The 13,933-nt window shown below is 33.6% G+C and overlaps 1 protein-coding gene across 2 annotated transcripts in view; it reads left to right on the top strand.

The window, feature by feature from the left end:
* The window catches only part of EPHA6 (EPH receptor A6), a gene marked incomplete at both ends in the record, with an annotated part of 972,789 nt that overhangs the window by 614,705 nt on the left and 344,151 nt on the right, over window positions 1–13,933 (top strand). For both annotated transcript variants that reach the window (XM_080695858.1, XM_080695859.1), the window contains one exon: window positions 8,991–9,153. In XM_080695858.1, coding sequence (XP_080551984.1) covers window positions 8,991–9,153 — 163 coding nt within the window. The remainder of the gene's footprint in view (window positions 1–8,990; window positions 9,154–13,933) is intronic.

Raw genomic sequence — 13,933 nt, forward strand, 5'->3', positions numbered from 1 at the left:
GTGCAAACTAGTTCAACCACTATGGAGATCAGTGTGGAGGTTCCTTAGAAAACTGGGAATGGATCCACCATATGATCCGGCTATACCTTTTTACAGTTTACATTCAATAGTGTGGTCAAATTCACCACAGACCATCCCATTCTGTCATGTTGTTGCAATGATATAACTTTGAAAATGTTCAGTTTGATATTGGCAATACGACTTATACTAAAGAAAGCCATCATATATGTATTAATATTTCCAAAGATATTTATTAGTTTTTCGTTCTATGGCATTCATTGCTAACATGCTAATTGTTATAGTAAATGTATTTTACCTGGCCTTTATTTTGCAATTTTATAGATTGACCTAATTTGACTAGGGATTTTTAAACTTTTCTAAAACTATTTAACCTAAACTTAATATAATCTTCAAATATTCTTATAAAAATTTAATTTTCCTTTTGATTTCACTTCTTTTTAGATAAAATAATTTATTTATTGTCAATAGTCCAGTAAATATATGTATTGTTTTGCTGTTGTGTTCTTTGATATTTGATTTTTCTACTTTTTCTATTGATATTCTTAGCATCAAATTTACATGATTTTAAAATTATGATAAATTACCCAAAACTTTAAGAAATGACAAATATAAAGTTGTTGCTTCTTTATAATGTACCTTTAAGAAATATTTTTGAAGCATTTTTGGAATGGAAAAACTTCCTTTAGAGACAAGTATTTAGCTTTAAACATTTCATTTTTACTTGAACGCATTTATAAATATGTATAGAGTGGTAGCTCACAGAAGAAAAATCAATATCCCATCTATATGAAGGTAGGTTACATGAAGACAGATGAGAAAGTTAAAGCTGAATATATACCACGAATATATACTAAAGGATATATCAGAACAAATCTTGTTTTTTTTCAAATGCATACGATTTTATAAAATATCTTTCAGCAAGTAAAATCTTGGACATTCTCCATAATGTTTCTAAGAAAACAAATTGACTATTTGACATAATATTGTTGCTTTTTTATTATGGAAGTAGTATCAATCAACAAACAAAAACAATATTTCTCACCTTTCATTTGGATTATCATTAGTTTATGCAAATAATTTCAGATTGTGATAACCATATTTAAGAATTTAAAACTAAACTTATGGAGCAAGTAATTTCTTTATTAAATCATTTGGATGATATAAGAGCCTACATGATGCTAGGCCTAGGCATACTGTTTTAAGCAGTAGAAATATAAAGGCTGATTGGTAAGCAAAATACGTATATATTTTTAAAAAGACCTTTCACAGCATCTGCAAGATTGCTTCAAAGCATAAACCTATCATTGTCCTGGTTTAAGTGTACTACCTATAGATAATTGCTTCTAAAAAATAATGCTATATTATATGTCTGCTGGAGCCAATATAAGGGTTTTATCCATTATTTTTTTTTCATCTTTCCAACAAGCCTGGCCCTTTGAGGTGGCTATAACCATCCCAATTTTCATAGATGACCTAACTACAAATAGGATTACCCAGGTCTTATTCTAGGAACAGAATATTCTAAAGGTCACACTATAATAATTCGACCATTTACCTAACAGCAAATGTAACCACTATTTTACACAGCTAATTGTTTACATCTAGGTGATCTGTTTTGTGAAAATTATTAATGCTTTATTTCAGATCCGTTTTTTTCTGCCATCAGGTATACCGTGTGCCATCTCCTACTATTGCTCAATGTTGAATCTTCAGGGAATGCATTTAATTTTCATTTTAGGTGAAACAAGTTGAATATTGGAAGAACTATATCAAGAAATCATGTCAAAGTGATTTGGGGTTGTCTCCTATTTTGGATTACTGAGGATAATCAAGAGTTGATTGTAGTAAATTATAGACATAGCATACTAAATGATACTTCTCCACAAGTGCAGTCAGAAAGTATTTGTGTGTTTAAAACAGCTACTTATGTATTTTTCTTACTTATGCATATTTTTGAATTTTTGTCATAGTAGTGGCTAATTTTTGTCTAAGGAAAACATTTCAGAGCACCCTTTCCACTAGTTTAGACCACTCTACCAATGAACCTTTCCCTTCTCAAATAATTCCTTATAGATTTTAATGAAAGAGAAAAAAATGAATATTGGTTTTCAGCAACAAAACCATCTGTGACTGTTATTATGGATCTAAGTATCCAGAATTCGAGGCAGAGTAGAACCTCTCAGTCTCAGGAAGGCAGGAGCCAAGAAAACTGAAATTATTCAGATTCCATGCAGTTTTTCCTGAAGCTCCTCATCATGGATTCAGTCACCAACAAGAAATCTACAGTTATTCAAGCTTGCTTTCATCTCTGGGACAATGGCCACCCATCATTCCCTGTTGGGGATACATGAAGATCTGATTGCAGGAGAATTCTTGTGAGCTGGAAACCATCCAGCTTGGGCCCCTACATTGGAAGAGCAGTTTCAGAGTCCATTCCCAATGAAATGTGGCCAGGATTGTACTATATATGTCCTATATCAAATGGTTTAGGATCTCCTTTGTGTATATCAATCAACAGACATTTACCAAATACTAGCCATGCATTCATCTCTCTTTTGCTTTTTATTTTGCTTTTTTGCTTTCCTTTGTCTTTTGTGGGAAATATAGATAAATTTTTAGGAAAATTGTCATCTTTGTGGAGTTATGTATCGAATATATTTAAAAAAACTAAATGAAAGATGAGATGTTATAAAATCAAGTGCAAAAGGTTTATTAGAATAAAAAATATAGAAATTATTTTATTTAAAATACTTACATTTGCTGGGCGTGGTGGCGCACGCTTGTAATCCCCGCGCTTGGGAAGCAGAGACAGGAGGATCATGCAGTTTCGAAGCCAGCCGTGCTGGCTTTAAGAGACCCTGTTTCCAAATAAAAAGTATAAGATAGGTCTGGCAGTGTCGCCTGGCAGTAGAAGGGCTTCCAGGAACCCCAGTACCACCAAAAAAAAAAAAAAAAAAAAAAAAAAAAAAAAAAAAAAAAAAAAAAACTTACATTTTCCATTTCCCTATCCTATTATATAATTACTTTATAATATTAAAATACCAGTCTTATATACATCTTTATAGAATTTTAATCTAATTTTCTCCAGCTGGCCTTGAACCTCTGATCCTCTTGTCTCAACCTCCCAAGTACTAAAATTAGAGAAATGTGCCACCATGCCTGATTGATTTTTCAAATTTTATGTTTGTAGGCTACATGACTTTTGTTTTTCTTCTAGCAAAAAATATCCTCCAGCAAATGATACAGGATATTCTAAATTTGGTTTTAATTTATTTCTGAAAGAAAAGTTTTGAAAATATCTTCACAGTCTCTATCATTTATTATTTGACAAATGAGTGGTGATGAGAGTAGAGAGAAAGGAAGAGTGAGAAAGAAGACACAGAAATATAGGGAAAAAAGAAAATAGAAAATCAAAGTTAACCTTAGCAGGTCCATTAATGTTCACTTTTAACATTATTTTTCCCCTCAGGCTATCTATATGTTTAATCTTGTTCAATGGAGATTGATTCAAAGAGAAAGAAAAAGGGAAAGGAAAAATAAAACAATGATTCAGATAACAGTACTAAATATTAATAGTTCTTTCACCTGTTCTGATAGTTTAAACTTGGTATTAGTTGAAGCCAAGAAATTACCTTCTTTCATGAAAAATTTTAAAAGAATCTTTTGAGTTTTATCAAGTTTTGTTCTTAGGATGACCTAATATCAAAAGAAAATAAAAATAAAGGTATTTTGCATGAATGCATTAACTTTATCTTTAGAATATCAAGTTAAAACCTCTGCCGATGTGAATACTACTTCCAATTGAGAACTATTTATATAAATGTATTCTAATTCTTAGCCAACAAATAATTCCTCTAATGTACATATGCTATGTTCATTTAAAGTTTTATCTAATGTCCAAATGCTTAATATAGCTTGTAAAATTTACTTTGGCTAAAAGTCGAATACATAGGCATATGTGTTCTGGACACCATCTGAGGATAGTGAAAACACAACATTGTGGAAGGAAGCCCCTGACTAGTTTTACTATTTGCTTTGGTAATTTGCTTATTCTTTCTGGGCCAGATGCATTTAATGTAGATGGGAATATAATATCAGGTGTCCTTTTTGTTTCAGAATTTTTTATGAGAATTACATAAAGAATGTAAACACATCACAGAATTAATAATTACATGAATAATTGCAGAAAGAGTATAAAACAATTTTTAAATTGTAAAGTGGTACATAAACAATAATACTGATAATAGATTCAATTCTTATGTCTGTTATATAGGTATTTTTTATTGCATATGTATGTATATACTTGTATAAATATTACTATATTTAATCTAAGTAATTTTATATATTAAAATACAAAATTAAGCAAAGAGATGACACCTTTTAGAAGTCCCGCTAGATTCAAGGACTTAAAAGAAAGCAAGCCAGCTAAAAGATGACCACTGATGCTATTCTACCGAATCTATTCCCATAAATGGGAACGAAATATCTGAACGAGAGGGAAGAATGATGAGACCAGTTCACAGCAGGAAAGAGGAAGCCTACACATCTGATAGAAAAAGAATAATGGAACTCAATTGAAAAGTAGAAGTTTGGTGATGATATAAGCTAAACATATTAGAGTGCCTTAGAACCTCACAAATAGTAAGAGTTCAATGGATGTCTACAAAATAAAAAAATTTCCTAGATGAGTAAATCCAAGTCTGGAAGATGACTTGCCAAGGTACTTAATAAAAGCCGAATCACGATGGTGTCCAGGAGCTCTCTGACCCAGAATGCTCCCCGTGTTGCCTGCCATGGGGTCGAGCATCATTACCACTGACTGTAGAGTCACTGCAGTCAGCATGACTGTGTACCTGAGCCTGTTTCTTTTCTTTTCAGTTAAGCTAGGAATTTCAAATAAAATGCTAAAGGATCCACACTCTAGTAAGCCTATCTTTTTTGCTTACCGTGAAAAGTTGGCACTTACAGATGATAAAGTTAAATTCAGTTTTATAGGTAAATGAAAAATTCAGAGTCACAGTAATAGATTCCCAGCAGCTTGATCCTCAGCACCTGGGAAGGGGCAGTGCCTAAGTGTAAGCTCCAGGATGTTCTCATGGGAAGGGAACTGTAAGTAAATGTCAGCATCTCTAGAAAACAATGCATGCCCTGTTGACGATGCCCTGTATTCACATTACTTGGTTCTAAACTATTTTTCAAATGTGGATTTGAACCAGTGAAATACAAAGCATAATGTATATTTTATTTTAGGAAATTATATGCATAACAGTATATTAAAGTTGACTGAGCCTAGATGTGTTTTGCCATAATTGGTGCTATATTTTGTGTTTCTCCAAGAAAAAGTAATGCAAACTACTTCCCTTGCAGCCAGAGAACATTATTGCAGTGCTGTCAGTGTTCAGGACCTAGGAGCATCCTCTGTACCATCCACAGCTCAGTTTGCTCCACTGACCATGGGGTTAAGTTTTGAAGCTACATTTTATGTCAGTAGTTTATTTCCTGACAACCTGTCCTGACCCAGAAAGGTTTTCAAGTGACAATCCTGGAAATGCCACAAAGAATTTTTAAAAATCATAGTCGTGGAAATTAGTAGATACTTAGAACTGGTAGATAATACATCATATAAAAACACACAGATATAACCACCAGGGTCATTTAGTATGAAATTGGTAAACTGTAACTCTATATCTGAATCAATAGACTGATAGTAAGTTAAGCATGAAACATAAGAATAGGAGACAACATAATTAACAAAAGAAAGAAGGAAGGGAAATAATTTATAATTAAAGCAGGTATTAAATGTAATAAGTGACAAAAACAGTAGTGAGGAAAGCAAAGCCAAATTGGGTTCAAATCTCTAGAAAGCTTAGTCATGAAAATAAAATACAAAAATAAATAATATTAATAACGAGAAGAGGGATTTTACTACAGATTCAGCACAGATGAAAAACATACCAGAGAATTCTATGAAGCTTGGAATGTATTACCGAGCAGAGTTAATAACATACCTATCATACAACGAGCAATTTTGTTATCATACAAACTTGTGCTTTAAACTTCAGACAAGCATGCACACATAGCCTGTTTAAACATGTTCAGAAACCAGCCTGCCAGGATGAGTAAAGAGATCTAATTGGCTCTGTGCAAAGCACCGTCTCTGCCTACTGACAGCTACTTTGAATTGGAGTTGATGTGTCAGCAGAAAGGCAATTAGCCATAACTCTGAGATAACAGTGCCTTAGACTTGCCGTGGATGAAAGCTAACTGGTTTCACAAGTGCTTAAAAATATTAGGAGAGAGGGTGGCTAGGTACCATGAGAGGAAATCATGAGAGAAAATCTTTCTGAGCTCTCTTTTGCAAGAGACTAGCAAGCAGCAAGATATAAGACAGGCAAGAGCAATGCTGTTGGTGGTGGAAGGCCAGGCTGAAGAATCATTACAGCACACTTTCGCCTGGGGAATTTTTATTCAAGGAATTTGACCACAAATATACTATGTATGAGACAGAAAAATTCTAAAACTTGCCTACAAAAAAAGTGTCCTTTACTCTCAACAACATATTCCCCCTTTACTCTGTAGGAAATTACTATTCTCTATGTTTTGGTAAAGCAATTAAGATATGATGTACAATGATTATGGGGCATTTCTAAGGGTCAAATTTGAATCTGCAATTTATTTCTTTATAATTCTTCTCTCATTCATCTCTTTATATTTTGAAGCACAACTCAAAATACACTGTAACTCTTGTGTTGCAGAAAATTTTGTGAAAGGTAGATCTCCTCTTACATATGAGATTGAAAAATCCAAATCTCCTGAAAATTTCTACTAGAAACAATATAATTTCTGCTAGTAGTCCACAAACATTTTATTATACATAATGGGGGTTTTAATCTCCTTAGTTATAAAGGTCTTGATACTAGCAAGCTCCTTGTTTCAATCCTTAGCAAATGATTGTAGATACCAGTGATTTATAGACATTGTTTAATTTCGTTGGACATTTTGCTAGGTGGATAGATATTTACTTACATTCTAATCTCAAAATTACCAAGGGATATATACAAGTTTCAGTTTTTAGTGTTGTATTTTTATTTAAAATATTGCTCTCATTCGTGCTTTTTTCCTTTGTAGTTCATGTTTAATAAACACTTTTACTACTTGGAGTTTAGATGGCAGATTCAATTCCTCAGACACAGAATAACCATATAACATATAAAGTTCTGACAAATAAGGCTATAAAGTTTAAAAATTATCCTTAAGGAAGATTTTTTGAAAGTAGTTTAAAGGAAATAATTTCCATAGTTCTATATCTTAAAGTATCACCAAAAATAAATAAGAATTCCATGAAGGTTTGCCCATTCTCTGTATGTGTATTTTTTATAACTTTGTTAGCCTGAAATGTCTCCCTAACAGCAGTGCTTTGCAGTCAAACCATGAATAACCATAAATAAAATCTCTGTAGGAATATCATAGAATTTAGGTATAAAATGAGTGATTAAGTTAGTGACTTTGAAATTAATTTTTATCCCTAAAAATTTCAACATTCAGATTTGTGAAAAAAATATATAAATTAAAATTCTGACCTAGTTTGACCTGTGAATTTAGAAGAGTTGTCCATACAAATATAGACATAGACTATCTCTTATCCAAAATTCTTGGTACCAGAAATATTTCAAATTTTGGATTTTTCATGATTTTGGACTATTTACTTAAAGCTAAAATTTATTGATAAGTAAACCTTACACATATAGCTTAAAGGTAATGTTGTATGATATTTTTAGTGCACCTGCATTTTGCTTGCAACACATCAAATGAGGTTGAATGTGGAATTTTCTACTTGCCAAATCACATGGACGCTCAAAAAGTTTTGGTTTTGGAGAATTTTAGATTTGGGACTTTCAGATTAAAGCTACTCAACCTATACAGTTTTTTTTTTCAGATATCCTACTAAATTATTATATAATTATTAAGTGACAACTTCATAATATAAAAACAGTTTTAAATTTAATTTGTATTCATCACTACCCCGAACAAGAACAGGTAAACTGAACTATGCTCTTTTGAAGTGATGGCCAAGAAAGCCCACTTAAAAGACCTTGATTAACTAGATCCATCAGAACATGCTGGCAAATCCATCTCTCATTAGTGAGGTGAAATAGTTTAGCAGGTAACACTGAACACTGAACTGGATACTGAAAACCAAGCATCCATCCCTGCCTCTGATCCTGCAGATGTGGTTAAGTCTTAACAAACCTTTCTATGTTTTCAATATTGCTACATGGGAAAATTATTTTAAAATCCACCTCAAAATTACTATGTGCTTAAAAACAAGGGCAGTATGCCGGAGATAAATTAGTTTTCCCCTGCAAGAGAAAAAGTTCACCAGTTCATTTCTTAAAAGTTGACTCCACTTCGGGTATATCTACTCTGGAATCACAGATTTACAGATCAAAACAGTTGGTTTTTGGATAAAAAGATTCAAACTTCAAAAACAATGTGTTTTTTTTTTTATTTTCTCCATGGGTCTACGCATGGATAGTGCCTGCATTTTGGCCCTGCGTGTGGGTTGAAGTGAGTAGCAGCACTAGATCTCCCCACAGTTGCTCCTTGCGCTCTGCTGGCATGGTCTGATCTGATTGTACCTCTATGGGCCACCTGCCATTCTGTGTAAATTAGCTTTTATACCACCACCGTTCCTTAGAGCTGTACCAGCAGCCTAAATCACTAACAGCCCATGCGCATATTATGTAAGATGAATCATCTTCCCAACTAAATTTCCAAATCAGGACCATGTCATATGCATCATAATGATGAATGGCTAAAATCTAAATTATGGAAAACCAGGCTTTTACTTTTTTGTAATCAATATTTTTGATATCCAGAGCATTTCTTCCTCAGTTTGACTTTGGACTAACTCTAGGAAATGGTGGGGTCATGCTGCCTCATTCTTTCTCTTCTTTTCTGCCCACCAGGAGCATGAGCAGCTCACCTACTCCTCCACGAGGTCCAAAGCCCCCAGTGTCATCATCACAGGTCTCAAGCCAGCCACCAAGTATGTATTTCATATCCGAGTGAGGACCGCAACAGGATACAGCGGCTACAGTCAGAAGTTTGAATTTGAAACAGGAGATGAAAGTAAGTTTTATACAAGGATATAAAGTATGATATTAATTTAGGACTATACTAGTTTGACCTGATATTTGAAAAGCAGGTGTTCCAATTTTTTAATAGCCTCTCCAAGTGGAATTCTGTAAATATGCACACAGTCGTTTGAGAGAATATTTTGGTGCTATCATTAAATACTTCCATGAGTTGCCTAGCTGCATCACAACTGTAATGTGGCCCAAGCGTGTCCATTTATGCGGAATTCATCATTCAAGCTTTTACACACAGTTTCAATAGGTGAGTTTAGCCTACTTGTGTGCCAATCCTGGCATCACATCGTAATACTAATGAAATCTTGAAAGAGATTAAAGCCGTGATTTTAGCAGTTAGTTCAAATTGTGCAGATTTGGCTTGTAATCTCAGGTCAATAAAAACAGTGGTCAAGAGACACATTCCACCAAAATGTACATTTTAAGTTTAAATATAGATGCATTGGCTTCATTAGAACTCACATTAATTCCAAAGCCTCCACATAGAGAAAACCAAAATGGAAGAGGAAGGGAGTGTTGTATCCCAACTTCATGCCAGCCAGGCTATTTCACTCATTCTAAACCTAGCTCTACTACTGAATTAATTTTACTCTCAGAAATCCATCTTTCCACTGTTTTTGTCAGGAAAATAAGGATAAATTTTCTATGCACCTCTATGGGAAAAGGTCCAAATATCATCATCTGATCCTATCACTGTTAAAATTTTATGTTTATGCACTAATTCAAGAATAGAAAATTTACCAAATTTGTTTTGTTTATCAATTTTTTGTTTTGTTTTTCAGTGCTGGGGATGAAACTCAGAGGCATTCCACCTCTGAGCTACACCCCTAGCCCTATTTTCTATTCTTTATTTTTGAAACAGGGTCTCACGGAGTTGCAAAGTCCTAACTAAGTAGCTAAGGCTGTCTGTGAACCTCAATCCTCCTGTCTCAGCCTCCCAAATGCTTGGATTACAAGTGTGCACCACCACGCCTGGCCCCAAAGTAATTTTGATAAACAACAGTAGTTTAGTGAGCCCCTAATCGATGGGAAATTTTATGAAGTATTTCACAAGACTTACCTCACTGAAACCTTTCAATATTCAAAGAGACGAGTACTATTTTCCTAATTTTACTCATAAGAAACAGAAGGTTAAGGAATTGAGCTATTTTTTCAAATCCATGTAGCTGGAAAGAAACTAAGCTAAAATTTGAAACCCAGGGTTATCTTCTTCTAATAACTTACCTATTAACTCCACCATCCTGCCAAGTCTTATCATTGGCATTGTTATAAAATACATAGAAAGATCCTGAAATAGGCGACAATTTATCTAGTTTATCACTCCCTGAAAGGGAAACCACTTCAAATAATATGACAGAAGAAATGTTTTTTCTTGTTGTTGTTATATTGATTACCAATATTGATCCAAATATATGTCTTGGTTAAAATTATATCTATCTAAAATGTGGGAAAGCAGTGGCCTATTTTGTTGACAAGGAATCCAGTTTACGGAGAGAGAGTAAACTACTGAGTGAAATGAATACTTATAACCTGTATGCTCAATATCAGTGTTAGTCATTTATATGCCTGTGGGAAAATAGTGACTTCTCAAGCTAGAGATTAAATTGCTAAAAGTAGACGGTAATGATTTCAAAGCTGACCTCTACAATAAAGTCAATATTACAATATCAAAGAAGTGTTTCTACTGTGTCCTACTCACTTTTTTCCCCTAACCAATTGTCAAGCCTTAGACAAAGTCTAAAGCAAAGACAGTCCATCCAAGGAGACTTTGGTCTAAGAAAGAATCAAGTCATTGTTGTCTTTTTCAGGCTGTTTTTAATGTTTTTTAGACTTTTTTTTTTTCTTTTGGTGATAATGGGGATTGAAACAAAGGGCATTTTGCCCCTGAGTCATACCCCCAGCCCATTTTATTTTGTAGTTTGAAGAATGGTCTCGCTAGGTTGTTGGTGAGGGCCTTATTAAATTGCTGTGGCTGATCTTGAACCTGTGATCCTCCTATCTCAGTTTCCCAAGAACTATGAATATAGGCATGTTCCACCATGCCTAGCTTGTCTCATGTTTAATTTTTTAGTATACAGATTTGTGATTTTTAAATTTTTTTATATTTTATTGGTTAATTATAGTCTTACATAATACTGTAGTTCATAGTGATGGTGACATACATACTTACAGCATTTAGTAAGATTTCTCCTGACTCTACTCCCCCTCCCATACAGGGCATAGAGATTGGCATTGATATTCTCACATATGTATATAATGTCAATGGAAGTGATTCCTTCACTGATTCTTCCTCTTCCCCTCTTCCTCCCCAAGAACATTTCCCTCCATCCACTGGAGTTTCTCATCAATTATCTGAAGTATTTCTGGTATCCCAATGATTACTCCCTAGCTTCCACATGTGAAAGGAAACATATGACCCTTCAGTTTCTGTGACTGGCTAATCTCACCTAACATAACATCTCCAGATTTATTCATTTCTCTGAAAATGACATAATGTGGTTCTTCTTAATTGCTGAGTAAAATTCCATCGTGTGTATATATACCATAATTTTGTAATCCATTCATCTGTTGATGGATATCTAGAGTGGGTCCATAATTTGAATATTATGAATTGTGCTACTATAAATATGGATATGCATATATTATTATAATATTCTGATTTCAGTCCCTTTGGAAAGATATCCAAGAGGGATATAGCTAGATAATACGGTGGATCCATTTGCAATGTTCTGAAGAATATCCATACTGATATCCAGAGCAGCTGTACTAATTTGTAATTCCACCAAAAGCATAGAAGAATTCTCATTTCCCTGCATCCTCACCAGCACTTATTGTTGTTAGACTTATTTCTTAACATTTTGGTTGAGGTTAGATGAAACTCACTGTAGTTTTGACCTGCAGCTCCCTGATTGCTAATGTTGTTGAAAATTATTTCATGTACTTATTGGAGATTTTTATTTCTTCTTTTGTGAAATATTTATTTAGTTAAATTGCTCATTTCTTGATTATTCTTTTTTAGGGCTAAGTCTAATACTTTGTATATACTAGATATTAGTCCTCTATCAGAGGAATAGTTGGCAAAGATATTTTCCCATTCTAAAGGCTCACTCTTAAGATGCTTAATGCTTCTGTTTGATGATCATAAAATTTTAGATTAATGCCAAACCATTTGTTAATATTTTTAAATTTCTTGTGCTTTGGAGTTCTTATTGAGAAAGTTTCTACCTGTGCCTACACATTGGATGTTGGACCTATACCCTCATCTAGTAATTTCAAAGTCTGTCTAATTTCTAGGTCTGTGCTCCATCTTGTGTTGACTCTTGTGCAGGGTGAGAAATAGTGATTTAATTTCATTTTCTACAAGTTGATAGTCAGTTTTCCAAACATGATTTGTGGAAAAGAGTGTATTTTCTGCAATGGATGTTTTTATCACTTTAATAGAAAATCAAATGACTATTAATAGTTGGCTTTGAGCTGGGTGTGGTGGTGCATGCTTGTAATCCCAGCATTTGGGTGGCTGAGGTAAGAGTATCTAGAGTTTGCAGACATCCTTGGCTACTTAATGAGACATTTGCAACTCAGTAAGACCCTGTTTTAAAAATAAAAAGAATAGCCAGGCCTGGTGGCACAGGTTTGTAATCCTCAAGCTTGGGAGGCAGAGAAAGGAGGATCATGCAAGTTCAAAGCCTGCAGAGCTGGCTTAAGAGACCCTGTTTCCAAATAGATTATAGATAGATAGATAGATAGATAGATAGATAGATAGATAGATAGATAGATAAGGAGAGAGTGAGTTTCTGGGAATGTTGCCTGGAGGTAGAAGGGCTTCCAGGAACCCCAGTACCACCAAAAAAATAAATAAATTACTTAAAAGAGTAACAAAATAGGGCTGGTGGTGTAGCTTGAGATAGAATGTCCATGGGTTCCATCCCCAATACCTCTAAATAAATAAATAAATAAATAAATAAATAAATAAATAAATAAATATGTGGGTTTGTTTCTATATCTTCTCACCTGTTTCATTTCTCTACATGTCTGTTTTTGTGCTAGTGCCATGCTGATTTGATAACTTATAGCTATGTAGTATAATCTGGTGTTAGGAATTATGATATCTTTTGCTTGGATCTTATTACTGAGAATTGCTTTGGCTATGCTGGGTCTTTTTTTTCTCCATGTGTAATTTAGGACTGATTTTTCTAGGTCCATGAAGAATTACATTGGTATTTTGATAGAGATTGCATTGAATATGTAGATCACTTTGGAGAATGACCATTTTGATAATATTTATTCTACCTATCTAAAAATAAGGGAGATCTTTTCATCTTCTAAGATCTTTTTCTGTTTCTTCTTTAATGATTTAAAAATTTTCATTGTAGAAGTTTTTATCTTCCTGGTTATATTTATTGCTAGGTATTTTATTGTTTTGTAGGTTCTTGTGAATGGAATTGTTTTCTGGACTTCTTTTCACTAGGTACATAGCAAAACTACTTTTATTTTATAATTCTTATATTCTCCTACTTTGCTAAATTTGTGACTTAGCTCTAGAAGTCATTTGGTTGATTTTTTAGGCCTTCTAAATATAGAATTATATCATTTGCAAATGGAGATCATTTTAATTATTCTCTTCTTATTTGAATCTCTTTGATATTCTGCTCTTACCTTGTCACTCTGGCAAGAATTTGATGTACAATATTGAAAAGGAATGGTGATAATGTCCATCCCTGTCTTGTTCCTGACTTTAAAGGTAATTCCTGCAGTTTTTC

The sequence above is a fragment of the Muscardinus avellanarius genome (assembly GCF_963383645.1).
Source record: "Muscardinus avellanarius genome assembly, chromosome: 5".
NCBI classification, from domain to species: domain Eukaryota; kingdom Metazoa; phylum Chordata; class Mammalia; order Rodentia; family Gliridae; genus Muscardinus; species Muscardinus avellanarius.